Source organism: Dioscorea cayenensis, unplaced genomic scaffold (assembly GCF_009730915.1).
Source record: "Dioscorea cayenensis subsp. rotundata cultivar TDr96_F1 unplaced genomic scaffold, TDr96_F1_v2_PseudoChromosome.rev07_lg8_w22 25.fasta BLBR01002187.1, whole genome shotgun sequence".
Lineage (NCBI taxonomy): Eukaryota > Viridiplantae > Streptophyta > Magnoliopsida > Dioscoreales > Dioscoreaceae > Dioscorea > Dioscorea cayenensis.
Genome location: NW_024088578.1, coordinates 1 through 25,288, shown reverse-complemented (window position 1 = coordinate 25,288; position 25,288 = coordinate 1). Strand labels below are relative to the sequence as shown.

At 37.2% G+C, this 25,288-nt stretch overlaps 3 protein-coding genes and 1 pseudogene across 3 annotated transcripts; 1 reads left to right on the top strand and 3 right to left on the bottom strand.

Moving 5' to 3' along the window:
* The first annotated feature begins 655 nt into the window (after positions 1-655).
* Positions 656-2,039, top strand: LOC120257571 (transcription factor MYB61-like). Its single transcript, XM_039265026.1, has 3 exons — positions 656-996; positions 1,125-1,254; positions 1,376-2,039. Exons 1-3 carry the CDS (start codon positions 864-866, stop codon positions 2,037-2,039), a joined length of 927 nt encoding a protein of 308 aa, XP_039120960.1. The 5' UTR covers positions 656-863.
* A 2,858-nt stretch (positions 2,040-4,897) lies between these two features.
* LOC120257568 lies at positions 4,898-9,653 on the bottom strand (annotated as a pseudogene).
* Positions 9,654-10,812: 1,159 nt separating this feature from the next.
* On the bottom strand, positions 10,813-20,078 carry LOC120257570. The gene is made up of 22 exons (XM_039265025.1): positions 19,784-20,078; positions 19,577-19,698; positions 19,032-19,121; positions 18,799-18,918; positions 18,598-18,681; positions 18,215-18,292; positions 17,535-17,660; positions 17,369-17,458; positions 16,741-16,776; positions 16,587-16,642; positions 16,136-16,283; positions 15,107-15,404; positions 14,937-15,056; positions 14,780-14,820; positions 14,088-14,637; positions 13,827-13,842; positions 13,703-13,795; positions 12,300-12,341; positions 12,001-12,166; positions 11,816-11,899; positions 11,592-11,707; positions 10,813-11,055 (listed from the first exon to the last, which is right to left on the bottom strand). The coding sequence occupies exons 1-21, from the start codon at positions 20,076-20,078 to the stop codon at positions 11,612-11,614; spliced, it is 2,751 nt and encodes a 916-aa protein (XP_039120959.1). The 3' UTR covers positions 10,813-11,055; positions 11,592-11,611.
* Positions 20,079-20,644: 566 nt separating this feature from the next.
* Positions 20,645-25,146, bottom strand: LOC120257569 (protein ABC transporter 1, mitochondrial-like; the record flags this gene model as incomplete). Its single annotated transcript, XM_039265024.1, is given in 12 exon segments — positions 20,645-21,160; positions 21,343-21,459; positions 21,742-21,851; positions 22,397-22,556; positions 22,718-22,876; positions 23,149-23,187; positions 23,190-23,302; positions 23,692-23,918; positions 24,222-24,528; positions 24,530-24,726; positions 24,822-25,039; positions 25,096-25,146. Coding segments are annotated over 12 exon segments (2,088 nt in total), but the record flags the coding sequence as incomplete, so codon positions are not given.
* Between the last annotated feature and the right edge of the window lie 142 nt (positions 25,147-25,288).

Below are 25,288 nucleotides of genomic sequence, written 5' to 3'. Positions count from 1 at the left end.
AAACATCGCACATCCTAGCACGATCATGAGTCGCATCGAGAAGAAATTAAAGCTGCTAAAGCATTACTAATTAACCTTTGCAAGGATAATATAAATTCACACAATAAGCATCATAAATAACTGGGATAAAAACATGGAGAAGTAAAGTCACTTCTGAATTTAATTTGAACCACTAGCAGTAGCATAAAGAACGTATTTAATGAGAAAGCTTAGCAATGAAAGAACCCATAAGTGGAGACATCTAACGTACTACACCAAACAAAAACACTCTAACACCGCCAAACAAGACCACCACGCAGATGCAATCGGATGACCGCCTGGCGTGATTTCGAAGTCGCTTAGATCCTCGTCTGACATCGGGACTAGGAGACCCTCTCGATTCTGCTCACCACAACGCTTAAAGGACGATGAGAGAAGGCTAGACGAGTTATCCCTTTTATCGAGATTTAAAAATCGCATGAGGTGGGGTTCTTAAAATACTGAGTAGAAAGGTTATAAGAGAGGATAAGATAAAACTTTAAACGACTAATTAAATTAAATAAAAACAAAAAAGATAATTTTTAAAAGAGTGGGGTCCACAGGTTTTCTTTTCTGTTCTTTTTCTAAATAATTTTAAAATTTTAATTTAAAAGGAGTTGCTTGCTTCCATTTCATTCATGGTGGAGAAGAGATATAAATGAAATGAACTAGTCCAAAGAAGACACCCACTTTGATTATGACCTTCCTCTTTTTTTCTTAAGAAGAGCACAAGAGAGAGAGAGAGAGAGAAGAGTTGCATTTGCTCTCCAATCTCTATCCAACACATTCCTGACAAACTCTGAATAATATTATTTTGTCTGGAAAGCAGAGAATTACATTGCAGAATGGGCAGGCATTCATGTTGTTACAAGCAGAAGCTGAGGAAAGGTTTGTGGTCTCCTGAAGAGGATGAGAAGCTTTTGAATCACATCACCATGTATGGCCATGGCTGTTGGAGCTCTGTTCCCAAACTTGCAGGTTATCTATCTATCTATCTATCTATCTATCTATCTATCTATCTATATATTTCTCTCTGTATATATATATATACATCCTTTGAAAATCCTATGAATATCCAGTGTATGAAAAATGAGAGAATGTTTCAGGTCTGCAGAGGTGTGGGAAGAGCTGCAGATTGAGGTGGATAAATTATTTGAGGCCAGACTTGAAGAGAGGTACATTCTCTGAGCAGGAGGAGAACCTCATTATTGAACTCCATGCAGTTTTAGGAAACAGGTATTTGATTCATTCATGTTTTCAGTTTAAGATCATTTTATTATTATTATTATTATTATTATTATTATTATTATTATTTTGTTTTTCTGACACATTTAAATTTATGAACAAAATCAAACAGGTGGTCTCAGATTGCTGCACAGTTGCCAGGAAGAACTGACAATGAGATAAAGAACCTCTGGAACTCTTGTATAAAGAAGAAACTGAAACAGAGAGGCATTGACCCTGTTACCCACAAGCCATTGTTGTCTGAGACCGAAGACGGCACAGCAGCCGGAGGAGAAGATCATAATAAACCTACAGCCGCCACAAACATCAATGACAAGCCCAAACTCCTTTCCCCTGCAAGTGCAATGACTACTACTTGTACAACTTCTTATCTTCCTCCTCTTGAACTCATGAATCACAATCAATCAGCTCCCAGTGTATTCCTCTGGTTCAACAGTCAGCAACAACAACAGCAGCAGCAAGAACTGAATTGTAACACTGGTTCATTCATGTCTGCTACTCCTTCAATGGGTGGTACAAAGTCAGTGATGCATGGAGTTCAGTACTGGGAGGGAAGCCATTCAAGCAACAGTAGTGCAAGCAGTGGCATTGAGTTGCAAAGCAATGGTTCTCTCATTGAGAGTGGTGGCATCTTCTCTTGGTCAGATTTGACATCTGACAGTGAAGCTCAAATCCATCTTGATGGAGAACCAGAGGACCTCAAATGGTCAGAGTATCTTCAAGGCTCCTTCCCAGTTTCTGCAGCACTTCGAGGCCATGGAGGTCAACCTCTTTGATATCAAAGCTGAAAAACCATTTGTTAGCCATGGATGATGGGATTTCTGCTTCTTGAATCAGAATTATCAGCAAGAGCAGCAAACCTCCTGTCATCCTTATGGTAAGCATTTCTGGCGATGAACAAAAGCAAAACAGAACAACAGGAAAGTACATCAAAGGAAATCGAAAGAAAACACCCATTTTTATACATGGAGAGCTCTGATTCATAGAAAAGAGATAAAGAGAGGATTCTCATGTGACATAGATTTTTCTCATGTATATATCGTCTCCACGATCCAAAAAGAAGGAAGGAAAGAAAAGTAAAAAAAAGAAAAACAACCATGTCTTCTCTTGTGTCATGCTTGAACATACATGCAATTTGTTTGGCACAGAATAAAGCTTGTTCCAGTGTTCTTATATAAATTTTTTGTTTTCTTTTTGATTTTGTTCCACAGAGTTCAGCTTCTCACTTGTTAAAAAAACCATTGAAATCTCTGTTCTTGAAAAACAAAGGTTTCTTTGATATTTGCCTTTTCTGATAGCAGCCAGCAGCATCACTTTCATTGATGCTTCCTCTAGTGATCATTGTGAAAAATATGAATGAATTGTTGTATGTATGGCATTTGATTTGATGATATTTACTTTATCTTCCAACTTTTTTAGCTGAGCAACATCAACAGCGAAGTTGAATGGAGGGGCTACTGCTCACTTTTATGCTTTTTGGAGGCATGAATTATAGCTGCTGTCTGCCTCTTGATCACTCATCTGATAGCTACTTCAAATCATCTCTGCTTCATTTGCAAGTGTCTGAGATCAGACCAAAAACATCAGAATCTATTGAATTCACCGACTGCTGGAAAGATAGTGACTCCTTCAATTCAATTTTCACCATCAATTAAATAGAGAACATGAAAGCCCCATACATCAGCTTCAGTTAATTTCCATCTTTGCCAGTACTCACCAGTTATCTCTGCTGCTAAAAAAACAACTACATATTGGAGTTGAGAAATGTGCAGAAAAAATTATCATTACAATAATTGCAGTTGCTTCAGAAATGATTGCTAAAACACAATACAGCAATTGGATTAAAGATGACTTCTAGGAATATGACTCATGTTTTGCCAATCAAGCAAGAAGGGACCATTTAGAAAGCAAATTCTCATATTTTTTTGAGTAATTGAAATAAAAAGTAAAAAAAGATTTCTCATTGCTCTATACAAGCACCTCTCTCTCTCTCTCTCTCTCTCTCTTCTTATCTATGCAGCAAAGTGCCTTCAGCAATGAGAACTTTCTCAACATGGTAGCACTGATGGAGATGGACCACCATGAACAAGAACAACACAAGAATGCAAACATCTATCTCATTGATCATTAAGCAAGAATAGTCCACACTGACTTAATGTCATTAAAAAGCAATCATATTAGCATAGATGTTCCACCATGTCGAAATGCATTATTATGTCGAACAACCACAAAGAATTAGAAGGTGAGCAATTTATGAAGATTAAAAAAACTTGTAGACAAATGGAATGCATGCTTGAATAAAGAAATGTATCATATAAAGAATGAACTCAAAGGGAATGAGATGAACAAAAAAAGTATTCTCAACTATAATGGTCCATGAAAGCATTGATGGAAAGAGGAATGGTGCAAGCCCCTTTCATGGGGACAAGCCTCATTGGCTATATCGATGACGACATTACAGGCATCAAGATCAAAAAGTGCAGACCTTAAAAATAATGGCCCAACTGATAAGCATTTACTACTTAAGATGCAAGCAATCAAACAAATAAACAAAACCAACAAGTCTAGTGCTAGAGTTCATAACAAAACATTTTAAACCACACCACAGAAGCCAATATTTATCAACAATGTAACTAAATGATGTGCCACAAATATGATTGTCATTTTCTGAATCCATGTTTTACATCTCTCAGCTGTTGGTACCATCAAGGAATAACCAGACAAACTCACATAAATACAATAAGACAGATGAGTAAAAAGGCACAAGATTCAAAGCCTTAAGATCCACAAACTATTAGATAATGAGGATACTGTTAAGACAGGGACCCACCACCCTAACTTCTCCATAACCGCAGCTGGGAAGGGGCTGGTCGGCCAGATATCAACTAGAGGAGCTGCCTCCCACGCGAATGCGACTACTGGCCCCTAGCCCATCACGTCTCCCACACTGCCCACAGCTGGATGTGGGACCCAAGATCCTAATCACAAAGAACTCAATGTACCGATACCACGTTAAGATAGTGACCACCACTCTAACTCTCCATAACCGCAGCTAGAGGAGGGTCGGCGAGTAGATATCAACTAGAGGGCGTCTCCCGACAGCGCTGATGCGACTATGGTCCTAAGCCACTGCGTCCCAACAGATACAACATGATAGCAAAGAAGAAACTTCAACTCAAACATCAGACGTCATTACTGTCAAAGGACATGCACATAGCCCCATCGGGTATGATTTATTTATTATACGTGATCCGAATGTTAAAATACATATGTGAAGGAATTAGCGTAATATTTGTGATGACAATTAAACCGGGTCTAGCATCAGAGCATGAACATCATCATGTCAGATGGGTAAAATTTCAATGGTGAAGTCACTGTGGTTGAATGATTTATGAACTTTGGACCAGTAGTCGTGATTCTTTGCACTGATGAAACCAATGAAGTGGAGACTTAAAGGGAAGAGCCAACAACTGCAATGGAATTTGCAGCATACTCATATTCAGATTTGATCTTGTCATCATTGCTTTTGTTGATTTCTACCGGTCTCTACTGTATGCAATTAACATCATGAATGTACTCACGCATAGGAAAGGCAAGACAGGAGACAGAAGAAAATAAAGAGCACAGATTTGTATAAGATCTATATAGATATAACTTTGATAAATTCTTATCAATGTCGACAACATGTGACATTATACTCCAAGATCATACAAATAACAATAAAATGAATAATACATTTTTTATGATCACTCTGTAATTGCACAATCTGCATATCTATAGTAGCAATGTCTATAACAATGAACCCATGGGGGAAGAATAGTATACCGACAATCTGACTTGCCGGATATTGAATGATAGCAAGTAAAGAACTTACTCTCAATGTCTCTCTGGATGAAGCATTCTTATTTCCAGCCACTCAGAAGAATGAGTCATTCCATCAGAGTATCAGTTGGAAGAATGGTGGCTGTGGTCAGATACAGCTCAAAAATTGAGATTTGGGAGAAATGAAGAATTATAATGTGTTCGACTAAATACTAGGTGATGGCAACTCTTGTCGCACGGGTATGCACAGTCTATCGCCTTAACTCCACATCGGTCAAAGTACCAGTCACCAACAGATTTTGCAATTCCCTGCACATGATAACAGGTTTTGAATTCATGCAATGGTATCCATATGTTAACATCAATATTACTCAAATCTCTATCACCTAGACATGAAAGCCAATGTAAGTTATTTATAGTCAATAATATCTCTACAGTTCCAAGCCTCTCGTTTGGTAATAATCATGATCATAAGCATCTGATACATTGTTTGCATAATTGACAGAGGTTTTAAAGTTAATTCGAGCAATGCTCTAATGGACTTTCATCATAATTATTAAGCTTATCAAGTTCACATTGTTTGAAGTCAAGAACAATGCAGAAATGAAGAACCACTTGTATAGAATGACAAGTTTACCTTATTAGCAAGACGGGGAGAATTATTTCCAAACCATGTATCTTGCCTCTCTGACTGACAATGAGCAAAACATGAATTGATAAATAGCCCGTTCTGCCTGGACAATGAGAACATCTTTATTGCGTTGAGCATTTGGTTCCTGAACCCTGAATTACCAAGAACATTTGCATGTAAATTGAATTCTATCCAAGTCCCACACACATTTTCAAATGAGATCAGGATAAGATCCCTGAGTAATACCTTGCAAGACATGAATTTGGCCAGCATTGCAGTTAACGTGATTCATCTTACACTGTTGCCAATAACCTTGAGGATCAGCTCTCCGGGGGGCTAAACTTTCCTGGAGCTGAAAATATATAATAAATAAATTATGTTATGTGGCATATACATCTTGGAGCAGCTGGTAAATTATTTTCAAGTGTCTATATTTGCAGTATTTGCATGTTCAACCACAGTTTTGGAGAGAGCTAAGTAAAAACCTGCCAGACATCATATGCTGCATTCAAAACAAAGGTTGGAGTATAAATATGTGGCAGCAAGTTCTGCGGAAAGAAGCACTGCAACAAGAAGAGGAAAACACAAAGAATTAGTATGACCCTTTACAAGCCTTTTGTAATATTCTTAGTAAACTTTATTAGAAAAAAGTAACATTACTGAAGTGGCATCCATGTGGTTGGTACAAGCTGCAGGCAAGCTCCTCCCCACTCCCTGTGAACATTTGACTTTTTGTTATTGTTTGCATTTCATCAGTAAAATGAGGCATAATATTGCCAATAGAACGTAGATTAAGGTGGAACAATGATTTTGAGTTAAATTCTTGCTGTTAAGGTGCATTATCCTGAACACAGAAAATCAAGTACAATAAAAGAACAACCAATGATTACCTGCAGATTCACTCACGCCATTGAAAAAAAGGATCTTAGGCTACGGCCACCAGCCACATCAGCACTGCATTTTGTGAAAAAGTAAACTAAGAACCACAATTACAAGCTAAATGTAAACAAAAACCCATCAGCAGATATATAGGATGTAAACCATACACATCAAGAAACAAGCCAGCATCAGCAAGACATTTGACTGTAGTTCTCCTTGGCAATAATCCTCGAACTCATCACAATGTATTATCGATGCTACACCACCGGCAGAACAGCCAGAAAGAAGAGCCTGCAGAAATAATTGACAGCTGAGAGTTAAATAAAAATTCAGGTCATGGTTGAGAAGCAAATGCTGTGGGAAAACAGTACATGGCTGGCATAACGCATTCCTTTGGACATAAGTTCCTCCATAGCAGCTGAAAAAATGCGCTGCCCTCGAAAGTATAGTCCTGCAGCCTAAAAAAACAAGACGCAGATATCTAACAAGGAGAAAAAAATATGAAAAGATTTAATTTGAAATGATGGTTTGCTTTCATGAAGGAAAAAGAAAAATGAAGAACACACAGTTCAACCACTTCTCGTGAATATAACCAATATAACTACTGCCTGAGCTTCCCCTTGTTAGTATTGGGCATCTCAACTGTCAAATGTCCTGAATGTCTATATTATGTGTTTGATGTTGGTTCACAAAAATGAACCACTAAAAGATATTTGACATAACTATACAACAGCCCCTACACAGTCAAATGGTGAAGAAAGACAATAGCACCTCATTAAACATCAGTATGAGGTCTTTTTTCTAGGAAAACAACAATCAGACAACAGTGGGTAAGGGTAGTTGCCTTTGTGAAAGAAAGATTGGCTGTGGATGGAGAAAAGCTAAAAATAAGCAGGAAACAAGTTTGGTGACACTAACCCGAAAGGATCAGGAAATGCTCATGGATGACAACACGATGGTATGATGTTCTCTCACCTACATGGTTAAATGCTAGAGTACAGGCAACCACTCTACCAATGTGTTATAATTAAAACAGTGAGGATAGTGTGTCACAATGCAAGAGCACAGAATGATGATTAAATACTTCATTTAAGAGGTAGAACCATAAAGGTGATAATGAATAAAACAAATTCATTTATGAGAAACAAGACTTTGACAAAACTTGTGATATCCATCCAGCCCCGATTGTGATTTGGTTTATGATGCTATATACAAGGAAGGAACTAAATAATCCCACTCATTCCAAGGGAGAGTGGAATGTACATAAGATTAAAAATCCACAAGTGACTTAAGGCCAAAAGAACAACTACATCAACAGAACTTCTCTGTTATGTACAGGAAATAACAGATTGACATTGGAAGCCAGAATTTAGAAGTATGTCCCATCTAATCATGCTTTTTTTAATTCTAAGAAATAAAAGAAGACAATATCTACCAACCTTGTTATAGCTTTCACCACTGAAAGATGCACCGTCACAGTACCGAATCTTGACTCTATTCCAGTTGTAGAAGTCTGGGCAGTTAAACCAGAATTATTATGAGCAAAAGAAAGAAAAAATGGGTACATACTCACACCTATAGATCTAGAAAAGATAAACATTCACTGCAAGCAATATAGAGATTCGGTTTGAGGAAAACCAGGATTTTCTTCAGGTTTGTTGCTCAATATCCCAGTGAACTCTATCACTCTCTCCATATAATTTGATGAACCACGATGAGTATTTTTACGGTGCACACATGTAGCAATGTCATTACACCAGCCTCCACCCTGTGGCATTCACAAATTAAGTTTTTATCCAAATTCACCAAAAATTAAAATATGCAAAAGCACTTAGCTGCTGATAAGATATGAGGTTTTGAGTTTCTGGCCTTCATTGATATTCTTAGACATACCAATTAAATCTTTCCATTTGAAAGAAATCTCACCTCTAATTGTATAAGCCAACTGTTTGCTCCCGTTCCATGGCCACGATGTAAATGGTAAGCAGGTGGGGTTCCATCCAAACATACTAAAAAGTATACAGAAAGGAAATATTCAAGACAAGAATCAGTTCAAGCTCAAGCACTCCAATGTAATGCAGTAACAAAAATCTTGCAATCAACGCTTTACAAGTTCTTCAAAATAGCAAAAAAACAGGAGTTCCGTGAAACCTCAAAACATAAAGACTCAAGACTTGGTTGAAAAAAATCATAGACACTTGAATGGATCTGAAGTCATTAAGCTGGTTTACAAACATGTAAACATGTCATACATCAGAAATATATTCCCAACATGAAATCAGAAACAAAGGTTTTGCTCATTACTTCAAAAGTTTGTTTCTCAGTAAATCATCAAGGCTGCCATAGTATACTTTTTAACAAATCTACAGAACTAAAAAATGTCCAAATCTAAAGAAACAAACAAACAAACAAACAGAAGATTGTATACTGGGAGCATGCGTAAGAAAAACAATCAAACAAAAAAGGAAAAAAAAATGAGAAAAGTAAATCAAGTAAACAAGCATTCACTCAAGTACTCGAAAGCAATGTCATTGCCGAGTATAGATATTAAATCACAACAAAATGATGACAATAATTTTGTTGGGTATACACATTGGCAACAGTGAAAAAGGAAATCATAATGGTTCAACAAAAGAAAAAAGAAGAAGCAAAAAAAACATAGTTTGTTTTTAAGATTTTTGGACAACATAAGCATCAAAACAAATGAAAAGAAAAAGAAGAAGAAGAAGAAGAAGCTAAAACCAGCAGATCAAAGAGATACGAGCAAGATACCAGCTCCTTGAGCAACAGCAGAAGGAATGAGAGTGAGACCCACACGCAGAGGCCTAGGAGCAGTCCACACATTCAACTCAGACTCAACCTCAGTCCCATTCCCATGCCACTCCTCAGAACCAAAAACTAATCTCACCAGAGCCAACAAAACAAGCCCAAGAAGCTTCACCATCTTCATGAGCTACTTACTCTTCTCCTGCTCTGTTCCTCCTCTTCACTGCTTGATCTCCAAGAAGTGAAGAGCGAAGAGAGAGAGAGAGAGAGAAAGAGAGAGAGAACTGCAGAAAGCGCATTCTTTTATAAAGCAGTGTGTGAGAGTGTGGTAATTTTCTTTTTTGGTCATAAAAGTAAGATGTTTGTAGCTGTGAAACTGAAGACTTCACTTGTCGTATTGAGATTTGTACTCTTGTCTTAATTAATAAATGGTGCTCCTTCCTGTATTGCATGATATACAAGGCCTTTTTTTACATGGATGCATTTTTTTTTTTCTTTTCTATGTTTGTTTTCCTTACTGTAATGTAGTGAATGCTTGTGCATGTGAACTGCGTGCATGCAACTGCTTGACAAAAGGAGCATTTAAGATTGACTCTTGCCTTTGCTTAATTCTCTCAACTTGAATAAAGAAAGAGATTAGATTTTGTTTAGTAGAAATATTGGTTGGTTTAGTAGTCAAGATTGTAATCTAGCCATTGTCATGTCAGAGATCCCATGTGATTAGTTCAAGAGTTCATATCAGCATTATTTCGTTTGAATTTTTTTTTTCTTTCAATCTACTAAAGAAGAATATTTTTTAAGACACTTGATGAATTAATTAGTAAATTTGGTTCACGTTTGCATGCAAAAAGGCAAGTGATTAGCGTGATTTATTGGCGGTGGAGCAATGATGAGAAAATGACTTGCCACCTTACCAATAAACGAGCCTTTCAATAATAATAAACAAAAAAACTTAAAGAAAAAGGCATACATAGAGATATTGCTTGGTTAATATATATACATATATATATATATATACACGTACTGAAAGCTTGAAAACAAAAGGAGTAAATTAAAGCAGCAACACATACAGACATATTGGTTGCCAAATTTGTCAAAAGAGAAACCTCACTTTTTGCAAGAAGAGAAATTCATCTTCTTTTGAATTGGTAATGGAACAAGTGCAAGAGCAAAAAGAAAAGAATCCGATTTCTTCATGTGGACCTGTCTTCTTTGTTTATCTCATAGTGACAAACAGAATTCAAAAAGTTTTTTTTTTTAATAAACATATTTGTCAATTAGAGATTCAATCATACATCTTATAATTCAGTGAACGGTATAACAGAAGATGGTGATAGTCACCTTTTTTTTTTTTTTTTTGTTATTGTAAAATATATTATTCCTTTTAACTTATTAATAAAGAAGAGACATAGTTGTTGTGATTGAAAACGAGAGCGAATGGGCATAAATGATAAAAAAGAAAAAGCATGCATGGTTCCATTAGGCTTTTGTTGGTTATTAGTGTTTTCATTTGGCTGAAGAGCAACAGACCACATCCACTAGTCCACATGGACTCTATTCCTCTCTTATCACCACCTTGCCGACATAACCGTCTTCTGATGTTCATATCTTCATCATCTGGCAAACAAGACGACGCCTTTCATCTTTCCCTTACTCTGCAATGATGCTCTTCCCCTCAATCATCTTTTTAGCTTCTGAGAAGTTAGAAAATTATATATATATGTATGTATATTATGTACTAATAATTACAAAAAAAGACAAATAGTGCTATGCTATTAACTGATTGTCGTTGAGGTATTAGAATCTATTGCCTATTATCTACTTATTTATTTATTTGTTTTGCTTGGGGTTCATCATGTCCTTTGTATGACTAACTCATACAGTCATACCATAGTTAGGCCAATGAAAGCAACAAGTTCCTACCATTATCAGGCCAATGACAGTAACAAGTTTCTTGTGTGACTTGGACGCTTACCAAAAACAAGTATATACAGATAAGATGATAAGATTTGATACTACACTAAGACCACACGTTTCTATTCTCTAAGATGTTAGTCTGATTTGGGACTGATTTTAAATTTGTAAAGGAAATACTTCCATTCTGGAGCCCAAGGAATGCACAGCGGTCATTGTGAAGAAAGGCTTTTCAAAATTAGTTCAACTCTCTTTTGTATAAGAATGGGGGGGTTAACTGAGAATAAATGGAGAAAAGAACAAGATTGATGTTCACCACATGCGCATATTATCTCATCAGTAGTAGCAGAGAGAAGCCAGGCAAATTAAGATGTCCGTGAGAAGCAGGCCCAGGACTTCAAAAACGTATTTTGGTGCAAATAATCCCCACACCTGCAAAATGTATAAAACAAAAGAATATTAAGGCACTAAGAAGTAAATGGTTAATCATAGTTATGAGATTATCATGTTTATGATAAAGCTGAAACCCAGAGGTTTTACCATCAAATGTCGCCTCTGAATTGTAACACATACTATTGTAAATGTAGTTGTCACTGCTGTGATTAAACCATAACTCAAGAACAGCTGAAATCCAAGGACAACATCGCGAGCAATATGAGATAACATTGATATGAAACAGAGCAAGTTCTAAAAAAATAAGCAAACTCCACACAACGGACGTTTACCTGAGTCAGGACTAAGAAAAGAACTGCCTTTACTTGGCTGTGCTTGGAGTAACAATGCTTAAGCGTTACAAGTAGTGGAAGGCTCATGACCGGAATGATGTGAAGTACACCAAAAGTGTCGATTGCAAGAAGAAGACCTTGGCGGACTATGTTAAATTCATCAAATCTGTTGATTGCACAACTTGAATTATTCTATGAAGACCGTAAGACGATTTGAATATTCAAGATGGGGGTAAAAGATTAGCTGGCATATACTGTCAAATCAATAAAAAAAGATTGAAATTTTCTTATCAGCTTACCCAACAAAAGCAGCTCCATATCGAAGACCATCAAATGTGCACCTGCAACAGATAACTCATTGCAAATGGTTCATTCGTAAAACCTGAAGTAAAGTTGCATCTGTAAAATGCTTATGCTGTAAATATAATTTCTTTGTGCCCCTATTATACAATGAATGTAAATGATAAAGGGATGCACATGAGCAGTACACGTGCCTTCTTGTCTAGAAAGAAAGGCCAGTAGTTTCTTCCTTGAGCTACACTAGATGATATACAGAGATATCTACAAAGTATAGATTGTCTTGTTGCCTAAAATGAAATTCATATGGACACTCGAGAGGGCAGCAGTAGGGATTTTAAAGAATTCGGGAGCAGGAGCATACTGCCCAAGAGCCAGGCCCTCATGACTAGAGGACAAATGAACACGACTCAGTCTGTGTATTTGCAAACCACCTGTCACAGATTTTTCAAAAGACTTGGAAGGGCTAATAACTTTGGCCATGTTTCAGGTACGACCTTAGCTAAATTAGCTATGGAACAGGAGAACCAGTCATATGGCAATGCTAATTTTGCTTCTAATCCTGCAGTCCTGGATTTTTATGAAAACACCGAGGGGACGTTTGGTTCACGGTAATGTAGAAAGATTACCACGTGTTATGTGGTAATCTGAAAATATTACCACGTTTGGCATTGCACCGGTGGTAATCTGGATGATAATATCACATTACTAACTTATAAATATTACAAAAAAAGTTGATAATCCTATTATCATCAAATTTGGTGTCTATCTTGGATTATCTTGGTAATCTTATAACTTTTTATATTTTAGTAAATTGATAATCATAACAACCAAACACGACAATGAACTATTCCCGATAATAAGAGTTCCCAACCAAACATGGTTATATCAAATTACCGCAATATTCCCAATTATATAACATTCCCACTTATATTACCATGATAATCTTGTTATGTAGTAATATGCCATTACTACGAACCAAACGGCCCCTAGAGATAATCCAAAATGAAATTGTGCACATTATGGTCAGATATTCTGGACTTTGTACCCCATTAAGAGCCAGGAGATGTAAATGATTGCATCAAATGCTCATAATTTTCTGGCAGGAAATGGTTCTCTATGATCAATGCTCATTCAGAAACAATAATTACTATATCAGCAAAAGTTTTAAGTCATGAGACCCATGATAAATAAGCAATGGAAGGATTGAATCTCACGACATTGTTAGTTTGATGCAATTCCTCAACGATTAACACCAAATGAAATTCTCTAGCACATACAATTGCATAAAAAAACGACATATAGTAGCATTCCTATAGAGTGCAGGGTGAGAAGATCATGTCCAGTAATAGATGCAGTAAGATAGAGGGTAATACAGTTCCATTCAAAATGCTGGGCAACTCACCAGTGACCTGTATAAAAGAAAAAGGCACACACACCCAAAAGGCTCCATTGTGTGATAGAAATGGGGTCATTGACTAGGACTTCCTTCTGGCTTTGAGCTCCATCTGAACTCCCCTATGGTAAACCTTATTATGCACCATGCTGTTAGATGAATCGTTTATAATGTCAAAACAATGCAACAAAAATTAAACCAAAAAATGCAATTGTGATAACAGTTGAATAAAAACAGCTTTGAACAAGGTGACCGCAACCAGAAAGGCAACTTATGATCCTAAAACTAACATGGTTTTTTTAGTGGCAGTGATTAACAAACACTAATGGTTGCATTGCTCTTCTTTTTTAGGCAACACAAGAACCATGAAACTAAAGCTATGAAGAGAAAATACCTCCGAATAAATATATTAAAGCCACAGGTGGACCTTGACTTCCTAAAAGAATTAGGACAGTAGGACTCCAAGCACAAAGCATGGCTACTGTTGCAGTAGTGGTTTGTTCAGCTGGAGATGAAGGCTGCTCCTTCTGGTTTAGATTTTTACAAAGCATTATTAAAGTTAGAAGCCCAAATCCGATGGCATAGATTATACGGGGGGCAAAATTCTTCCCCAAATCTTGAAGCGCCATGGGAATTGCTAAAAAATTGCTTTCTGACATCCAATGAAATATTAAAAGCATATAGCTAGCTGCAGCTTCTACAAGGAAAAAATATTTGAGGCCTCTCCAAGTGGAACTTTTAGAGATCCACCTGTACAACAGGAAGGTGAATGAGGATAACACAAGGATTGGCAAGATCTCGGACAAAATCAACCAAACAGTATAACCTTCATCCAAGCTGCTTAAAAAGTGTGCATCCATAGAAGTTGAACCAACATTCTTCTTTGACTGGCCAATCATAATCCCAAACCTCAGAATAATATTCAGAAAAAGAAATGCAGGTTCCTGCAAAGTAGCACAGTTAAATTAACTTTATAACCAGCATTATGTCATAACTACCATTGGAACAGATATCCCCAGACAAGAAATTCCAAGAGCTGCATTATAATGAACTAAATACACTAGCATTTGAAGCATTGACACTTACTTCTATTGTCAATTTCCCTCTCTGATTGAAGACCACAGGTTAAGTATACCAGTTGTGCCCAAAAAGGAAACATCCCACTCTCCCTTCTTCCACTAATACAGAAAGCAACAAATAATTGATAAGTAAATAGAGAAATGGTGATGAAGCAGAAAAATACGAAGCAAAAACGTAGGAACACACAGAGCAAGGGAACACTCACATATGTAGCTGTTTTGAAAGGAAAACTTGCTGCTCGGATCACCACCAAAAGCTAGAGCAGATGCTAGCCTGAAAGGATCTGGAAGTAATACCTGACACCAGATAGTTTAACTCAAGTAGATTGTTTACTCTTAGGATAAAGAAAATCTGGACGAAAATGGACAGTATCATCACATTTCAGAGACTCAGCAAACATCAAGATTAAATTAAATTCAGTCCATGCAGATCGAGCAAGCTTTGCCACACTTCCTAAATAATCAGAATAAGCATCAATTTGCCTTTGAAGGGTTGACTCAGAGCATGTCGAACTAATGGAATTTTGCAAGTTAGTCTGTGCTTGAGTATATAATTCTCTGAGATGGCGCAAGTCTTCAGAAGGAAGTCCAATAACTGCAGTTGAAGTATACATGTCAATGTATCTGTTTACCTGAAAATTAAATGGTTAGTTTGTAGATATATAGAAGGTAGCACAATAACTCTTATTAGATGCAAACCAAACATATTATCCCAATCCAATTCAACCCAAAAACTTGAACTTACAGGACGAGAAACTCAAACTCATGTATTCATATTCATATTTGCCAAGTTAACCGATATGGGACATTAGTTACTCTAATATCCCCTTTGAAACATAGTCTATTTAACTAGCCACGTTGCAAACAATCATAACAAGCCAATTAACCAAGTTCTGATAAATTTGATGCAAACCAAACATTATTTTCATCCAATTCAACTCAAAAGCTTAAATTGATAGGATGAGACCCTTGTTTATATATTCAAATTCATATTTACAAAATTAACCTATGTAGGACTATTAACTCCAATAAAAGAATCATTTTAATCAGATGCTTAAAGAAGTTATTGATGTTTAGATTTTGATTGCTGCCAGAAATGAGAATTGAGTAACCCCAATTCCGAACCTATCCTGACCTTTTTGAGCTAATGTCAAGTATCTACAGGAGCGAACTAGATCAATACTAAAGGCAGAAAACTGGATCCTGAATCCTATACCTTATAGAGGCACCCAAAACATTAAATAAAGATGCTAGAAAACTATCTAGCAGTTAAAATATACATTATGTATCATTTCCATCTATATCAAATTCTTACAACTCTTACACCTGACAACATCTGGAAACAAGAAGGAGAAAAATTTACCTGCCAAGAATTTATGCAGAGAACATTTGTATAGGTTTGCATCCATTCTTCCAAATCTGAACAGTACTCTTGATTTCTATTTTTAGTCCATTGTCCATCCCATGTACCACCACTCAAGGCATAAAGCTCTGGATTAACACACCCAATACTGCAAAGATAATATCAAATTATCTTCAAAGAAGGCAGTAACCTGAAGCAGCTTAACCAATTCACTAGCACTAAAGAGTGGAACAGTATCCATGTTATGAGTAAATGTTCACATATCTAATGATTTCCAGATACAATTTCCACAGATCAATTTTTGGCAATCAAAAGTCTCCAAGTAATAATTCAACTGATATGACAATCATTGATATAGAATAAGGTCAATGGACACAAATCCCATGTCATAGTGTAGGCTATAATTATCAAATACAAAAGCAAGGATAACAACAATGTGTTCAGAGTGCACCTTCCAAAAGGAAAGGGTATACCAAGAAGTGCTGCCAAAGTTGTTGCAAAATCAAGCTGCATGAATAATCAAAGAACATTAGGAAAAGAAATGTTACTGCTTAATAAATGAAAATCCACCTTAGCCATAATCAGAATTAGTTATTGCATATAACCTGTTGCATGGAGCTTGTGCATATCATTTCTCCTTCCTGAAAAATCAAAATAAAATCATAGCACCAAATAAAAAGAAATTTAAGAGAGAGCATGCATTGGTTGTAATCAGGAAAGAAGATAACAGTAAGAAGTTAGGTGCAAATGTGTTTATAGAGTATAATTCTCTTGTCATATTTGGCACCATTTCCATCAACTAACAAATGTCAGCAATGTAAAATTGCTTGTAGGTGAATTAAAATAAGACTCTAGGCTAATTACAAAATTGATGTAATCTTCTTATAGAGCCTCTTGAATGGAGCTTTGAAGCTTGTGGCATCTGATTTTGTATTTCTTTATTTTATGTTTTTTATTTTTTTATTTTTTTGCCAAAAAAAATATCAAAATTCAATACATTATGCCAACATCTTCTCTTTATTGGGAAGCAAAATGGTATTTGTAGATATTATGGCACAAACTGCTTATGACAATAGGCCTTCAATTTTCAATATCTATACCCGAATACACTAGCATTCTGTTCGAAGATATACGTGAAGTTCGAGTATTAGGTGGTAAGATAACAACTAAAGACATTTCAGGAACAGTTTCAATGAGCATAGGGGATGCACTTCATCAAGGTCATAGCCTTACCAAATCCAGTTTGCAAGTGCTGTGATCAAGGATAGATGATACAGAAGGTGGAGGACTCCTCAAACTCATTGCAAATAGTGATGTTTCAACCTTCATGCATACAATCTATAATCAGCTTCAAATGCAGGAAAATAAAAAGGTGCCAGAACAAGAGTATGAACAAGACCTCTTCTGCAGTTCCTCCTCCATGATCTCCATTTAAGGTTTGGCCATGATCCCCCATGACAATAAGTAAAGTATTCTCATGCAGCCCACCAGGTCCAGACTGGTTCTTGAGAACCTCAACAACTCTCTACAAATGAACAATCAATTACTTACTGAGGGTATTAAAAATTAATAAAAAAAAAAAAATTCAATGTAAAATAAAAAGTTTATACTTATACTTAAAAAAAAAATTCAGACCATGAAAAGAATTGGTGAAAACAAAGTATGGCTCGAAGGTCATGAGGTTTCTTCTGTATTAACTATGCAGGAACTTATGATCGGGTCCACGTTTAGCAAACAGATAAAGAGAATTTTTATCATTATTATATCAAAAGCTTATGCCCGAACACTAACTCTGAGAGGTGGCAACCAAGAAATAGTCATCCCAGGCCACATTCCTAGAACCATCCTAAGTTAGCTATTAACAGAGAATAGTTAGATGATTACCCATTGAGCATTGATCAGGGTTTATTCATATTATATTTATTTACTAGCTACAAATTTCAGTCACTATACTTATTTTGTCCACTTACCTAACAATACCATGGAAATTAATGACTAAGACTAAACGCAAGAGAAGTATTATCAAGAAAGTAACATATGATACAAGATTATTCATTAAAAAAAAAGGTACAAGAATACCTCTAGAATAGAGTTATATTGCTCCAATTTTTGTACCATTGGCATTGAATCAACACCAAATATATGTCCTGCATGATCCTAAAATACACATGCATCCATTAAAAAGATATATTATGGGACAGATAAAACATCAGCATGGTAAAAATAGGTATCTAGGTAAGAATAATCTAAATGGAACCATAAAAGCTTTCTCAAGATTGCAAAGCACAATTCTTAGCCCATCATGAATGTTTTCCATAATAGTGGTGGATATCCAATTGAACCAAGTGAATGAATTACTCATAGAGACATGTGATTACAGGAGTGAAAAGCGTATATCCATAGCTGAAACTTATGAATCTTTAGAAGGGTTGGTCGTTAGAGAGTTAAGTACCTTAACTTACCACACCAAGAAAATGAGCAATAAGGACATCCCAGTCATCCTGGTATAATGATGGAAACAAGTGTTTGACGACACCATTATCCACCTGCCAATAAATCTCACAGCTACAATAAGCCAGGAAACATAAGCACAACAGTCGAAATTCCATACAAAATGAACAACACAAAATTACAACAAAAGCAAACACTTTAAACATGCATACCGTATCCAGATCTTTAACATTAAAGGAAGGGTAAGGGTACGCTGTTTTGAAATGATTAGGAAACAACTGCAACCATGTGTCATCACCCATCATCAACACTCTCTTTCCATTTTGAGCCATCTGTTTGTATCATGTTTAGAAATGCAATACTAATATCATTAAAGCTCCATGGGTTAATGAGTAAAGATGTTTCCTCTGCCAATTGACACTCTTCATTATGCATGTAAACAAACCTGATGTATCAAGTTATCTTCAACAATTGCTGGAGCTCCAAAACTGTTTCCCACATCAATAAAGGTTGGAAGCCCACCAGTAGTCAAACCCTATAAATTTTAAAAATTCAACAAACAGAGATGAACTTTATAAACAGACATGACCTGTAAGGAAAAACCTCATCACTGTTTCCAAGGTGTAACTTAAGTATGGGGTTTAATGTGAACAATGCATAGCAAGCATGAAGCAACAAATTTTCTGGTGGGTGGCAGGAAAGTTTCTTCCTCTCTCAAGGTGAATTCTTTGTATCTACTGAATTCATGGATATTTTTCCTCTTTTATTTATTTATTTATATTTTATTAACTTACCTTAAAATCAACACCTATAGATATACCATATCTAACATCTAAACAAGATAAACACTAATTTACTATGTTCAAATCTATGCAATAATAATTTCTTTTTCTAACCTGATTTTCCTAGCCAATACATCATAAAAGAAAGCGAAACTAAACAAATTCTCACATAGGAAAACATTGACAATAAAGACAAAAGATATGCCACCTTGAGACGCTGCAAGCTAGTCGTCGGAGGATCCGCAATGGCCTTAAAAATTCTAGCGGATAATGGTTCCTTGGCGGCCAACCTCTGCAGCACTGTCAACTTGTCCATCCATGGTTTCTTCTCTGAAAGCAAAACAAATCCATCCCAAAAACACATTAAATTGCATAAAATTCCAGACAGAGACTTCAAACCTTATCCAAGATTCACCTTCGAAGAAAGTGCTCGGCGAGAGGAAGTCGTAGCGGAGTGCGTCGAGGACAATGATGACAATCCGGTCAACTGCCGGCCTGGTCCAGCACCACTGATCATGATCTCGATCTGGACGTTGAAAGGGATCAGAATGGGCGGTGGAGTTGAGGGGAGCTGAGCATGGGTGATCATCCGAGCATCGGCTAAAGGAGGAGAGCTCCGTGCGTGTGAGGAGAAAGCCACGGGTGTAGAGGGAAGACAGCGAGGGCAATGAAGCGCGAGGATGAAGAAGAAGGGGCGGATCATCCGCCATTTCTCCTCCGCCATCAAGGACCAGGGAGTAGACTGCGAGCAATGGCGGCTTCGACTTCGATATGGAAAGTGGAAACCCGAAAGCCGGTGTCCTTAGCGCTGCTGGTCTTTTAGATTATCGGGTTTGGACCCGAAACCCGATATAACAAGAGACCCGAGTACTCAATTGTACTGTAAAAAAAATTAAGAGCAAGTTATATTATGCATTAGCATCACACAAATCTTGATTATAAATTAACACATCATACTTATTATCTTTTTAATAATATATTTTTATTTAAAATAAATTTATAATTTTCAAAAATAAATAAGTATAATTTTTTTTTTTTTTAAATCTAAATCTCAACGATTCACTCTCTAATCATTTGTAATAATGTTACAACAAATACTCCTAACTCAAAGTTTACCTTTATCAACAAATCTTCCGCAATATTAACTTAAAAAATTTAAATATATATAATTTAAAATTACATTTTGAGGACGGGACGGATATTCCCCATCCCGGCCCCAACGGGGTAGAGAAATTGAGTTTCCCATCAGGACCAGAGCCCATTGACAACCCGAAACTGTAGTGAATTGAAAATTTTTTTAGTGTAAATCATCACTGTGGGGGGATACATTGTTCAGAAGAATCAAGCTACATTTTGCAGCACAAGATTATTGACTATCTTGGAAAGAAGAAAAGAATACACATTACACAGAACTGGAGGCAAGTTGTGAGCTCTCATCACTAAACAAATAATGTCTATAGACATCAAGTAACAACTCTCTACATGGTACTACTGCGCCGAGCTTAATGCAGGCCAAGAAAGCACCTGATAGTTTTCTGTGAAGACTATAGACTTCATCAGGTGGAGGAGTGAGTCTGTGCTTGAGCATCGTCGCGCCCAGGTCAGAGATGCTGCGGGTGATGTTGGTTGAACGGAAGTCATACCCGCCAGATTTGGAGAACGGCAAGCCAACAAGAAAACCGGCTTGGACATGGGCATCTAGCATTACCTCTGATTCCTCACCTGTCAGAAAACCAAGTCTCGTGGACATCTCAATAACTGCATCTCGGTCACTGTTTGCGCATGCAATCACCTGTTAATCCAAAGGATTCAAGTCAAAAAAAATAAATAATTAGCGTCATAGATTTGATTTGATCATCATAATAGATATAATTGTATGACAGGAACATGCTTGATCACATAATATATCAAGAGAGAGTAGGAAATTTTGGCTCAAAAACTACCAAGAGTAAATTTATGCAACAAAAGCATTACCATTCGAAGATAATCATCTACAAAATTTTGAGGGTACTCTCTAGCTGCTCCAAAGTCAATGAGATTGATCATTTTGGTGGGTTCATCATAGAGAAAATTGCTCCAGTTAGGATCTGTCTGTTTACAATAAGACAAAGATGTCAGACAGTCAGAGAGGAAGAGGAAAGGGTTCAAAGAAGTTCCAAAATAAAAAGCACAACTCTCTAACAATATCTGATGTTCATCTGATCAGAAACCATTTTTCTACACATACTGAAGTTATCAACCATGCACACACAGCATGGAGGGGGCTGGTGTCTACTATTCTCTATTAACTTCTATAACATGAACTAGAAGAGAACAACCCATGATACTTGAACCACACACTTGGAAAAACAAAAAAAGAAGTGTTTAACTTGCCTGCATGAAGCGGAAAGCAAACAACTCCTTCAAAGTCAGCTCAAGCAGCTTTTTTCCAACATAGTTCCGAGTTTCCTGATCTAGTAGTGCCACTTTATCAACAGGGACTCCTGAGCATTGCAAAAGAATGGTTCATCACAAGAATGTGTCAATATTGCTGTAAAAATGTCAATATAATCCATGCTTCCTAGCTTCCACTAAACAATAAGATGGGGAAATTATTATTCAACTTCCTATGGTATCCTTATAACTCCCTTGCAAAAGAAAACAGAGAATCAACAACACGGTATGATTGGCCAGTTTCCAATATTTAGTATGTGTGATTGTTCAGGGTCTTTATGCAGTGCAGTCATTCAAGTGCAGTTCATGACATGCAGATTTTCAATATGCAGAAAACAGCATCTACAGCTATCTTCTGAACATATAGCTTGACATACATAATTCCTAAGAACAAGAGGCAGCGGTGCATAAGCCACCACCACCTAATTGAAAAGTGATGACTCCTAGGAGTTCTTTCATGTCAATGCAAACAAAGGAAAAACTTTTAGTTTCACCAATTGAAAAAGTACATGTCAGAAAAAATTTTTACTTAACAGGAAAAAAATTCAGCATCCTTGCATGATAGAAAAAGGAATACAATACACAAGAAAATTACCAGTAACAAGCTCTGTTGTTAACACTTTTTTGCTTGATATATCATCAATGACCATAGGCACATAATACCCTTCTGAGTTGGACAATAGCTCTCGAAAATGCTTCTGATTTGCAGCTTCTAACAAATAATCACATTCTCGAGCTAGTTCCTCTTTTGCAACCTGGAAAAGATTAAAGGAGATCATTAGCTTTTTATTACAAGTGATCATACAGAACTTTTCCTTAATAGAAGGACAATTCAACCTTTAGAAAATAATTATTTAAAGAAATGTGTCCAGAATTTTTTGCAGGACTGTGCTACAGCTGCAAGGCTCCAGTTTACCTTGATAGCTCTATCAAGAAAAAGGCCTTTTGGTATAAGATTTGTATAATCCAAAAGTCTTCTCACATTGTCAATATCACTTTCAATGCTTTCTGCAACACCAGGGTACTGTATTTTCATTGCAACCTCCAACCCATCCTTTAGGACAGCCCGATGCACCTGACAAGAGAAATGAGATACTGGTTAATGATTGGAAGACACAAACCATCATGCATTTGTCTGCCTTAAGTTTTAAAAATACAAAGGACAAGAGAGAAAAATCACTGATTTTGCATTTTGACATGACACCATTTCGCAGTACACAGATCAAAGAAGGCAGATAAAGGAGTGTAAAGGATATACAGTAATGTGGTAAAGCCATGTAAAAAACTTCAGGACATGACATATCTTTCCAAGATATTTCAAAATCATTAGCATTAAATAAAAAGGACCTGTCCAATACTTGCAGCAGCTAGCGGCTCATAATCAAAAACTTCTGAGCTTTTGACGACCAGTTGAGACCCAATTCAGAATCCAAAACATCATTGAGCTGGCTCCTTGGCATCACATCAGCACCTTGCCGGACAATATCCAAAGCTGCCAAAAATCTAAAAAAACATAGGGTCAAGCAATACATCAGACACAAGCTTAGTGCAGAAGTTCAACACAAACCAGTTCAAGATGGACCACATCTTCAGCTGGAAGAGATGCATAACCAAATGCATACAACAACCTATTATGAACACTAGCTACATTTCTATACATGACAAGTGATGTACAATCAACAAAGAAGTTGACAATCCTGAACTGCTCATCAAACTGGTTAAATCACAGAAACAAACCTCTTTCACAGGATAACATAGGAACCAAACCCCCCCTGTTCTGGAAAGAGGGGATACCATGGAACACTTTCTAACCGACTTTCCAGAAAAAATATCCCATAAATAATTGGAACATAGCATCAAATTATAAAATCAGCGGGGATTATGAGAATACCGGTTTTGGCACAAGAGAATCATCCTGAATGCTAAGCATCTGACCCAATTTGAGTGCGGCCCCTCGCATTCTACAGAGTGCAAGTGCCAAACGTTCAGCATTTTGCTCAGACAAGAACGGTGAGATTGCAGATTGCTTATCTTCCAAATCAGGCGTACCAAATACAAGCCTTTTTGCAGATTCTTGGAGTGTGCCCCATGCAAGCCCAGCTCCCAATCCAGCAAACCTGTTGGTCAAATGGAACGACAGATGAGTTTACAAGAATGAGCACTACAAGGCATATATCTACAGAACTGCCTGATTACTAGTGAAAAGCCAAAAGAGGATCCATTATCCATATGCATCGAAGTAAGGACCTTTATACATGCGAGTTTGTATGAATGCCTGAATACTGCATTCACAATTTGAAGTTTTCCTTCTTTTTCTTAAATTTTTTTTTTGGGTAGGATTTCAATGTAAAAGTTCAAGAACGCAGCTCAGAAAAACAATAAGAATGAACTCTGCTGATTTAATGAACCAATCAACGTACCCAAGAGCTCTACTGAAAGGAGTCGACGGGACTCTCCTCTCCCGCGGCCTTCTCCTCTTCACTGGAGCGACGCCAGCACTAATTTCAGCGCAGCCGCCATCTGTTACCCTCTTCTCTGCAGAAACAACCAAATTAACATCCTTTTCTTCATTACTTGCACCATCATTTGTCAAATCACCCAAAGTTACAACTTTTTCTTCCTTCACTGCGTCCAAATCTCTTGATTCACCCACATTCATCCGTTGTTCTTCCGTCTCCCCACCTGAGCTTTGCAATTCGCTCTCCCCACTAGACTCCTGCAATTCTTTTGCCAAACTCCAAACTTTCCCCCTGATTCGCGATTACAGCTGATGGAATCACCTCACAAACGGATCCTGATGCGGAAGCGTTCGTTTCAGGGCCATCAGAGAAGAAGACTACTGATTCCTTGGCCCGAGGGCCAGAGAATTCACGAGACCTCCCACTCGTAAGCCCGGTGAGATCCGTAGCGGAGACGAGGGACCTCCTTTAGGGATTTCGAAACCAGGTTTCGATCTCCCCAGCCCTCGCGGCCTCGAAGACTGGGGATCGCTTGGCGGCTTCGAAGGCAACAAGGAATACACCATCGGCGAGCCTTCGGATGTTCTGGAACGGAGCCATAGAGTGCCAATTAGCAGAGATGGCAGAGCTGCACTAACGTGCGCATACCGGCGGAGAGAGATCCGGTAGACCTCGCGCGTCTCGACGGCGACGAACGACGAAGAAAGAAAGAAAGAAAGAGCGAGAGATAGAAAGAGAAACAGAAGCTGCGGTCGCGTGCGGAACACGTGGTAGCTGGTCTATGGGAAACGAGATGGGTTCTAATAATAGTCATGGGAAACGGTCTATCAAGAACCTCATACTCATAACAAAGGGCAGCAACAAACAAGCAAGCAACCATCTCCATCTGTATAGAAAAATTTGTGATTCACACGAAGAAATAAAGGAATACGTGCGTGTAAAAAAACGAAAAATAGTTTTTTCTTTTTTTAAAAGCATTGCCACATTATTACAATATTCATGTGATTTTTGATACATAATAATAATAA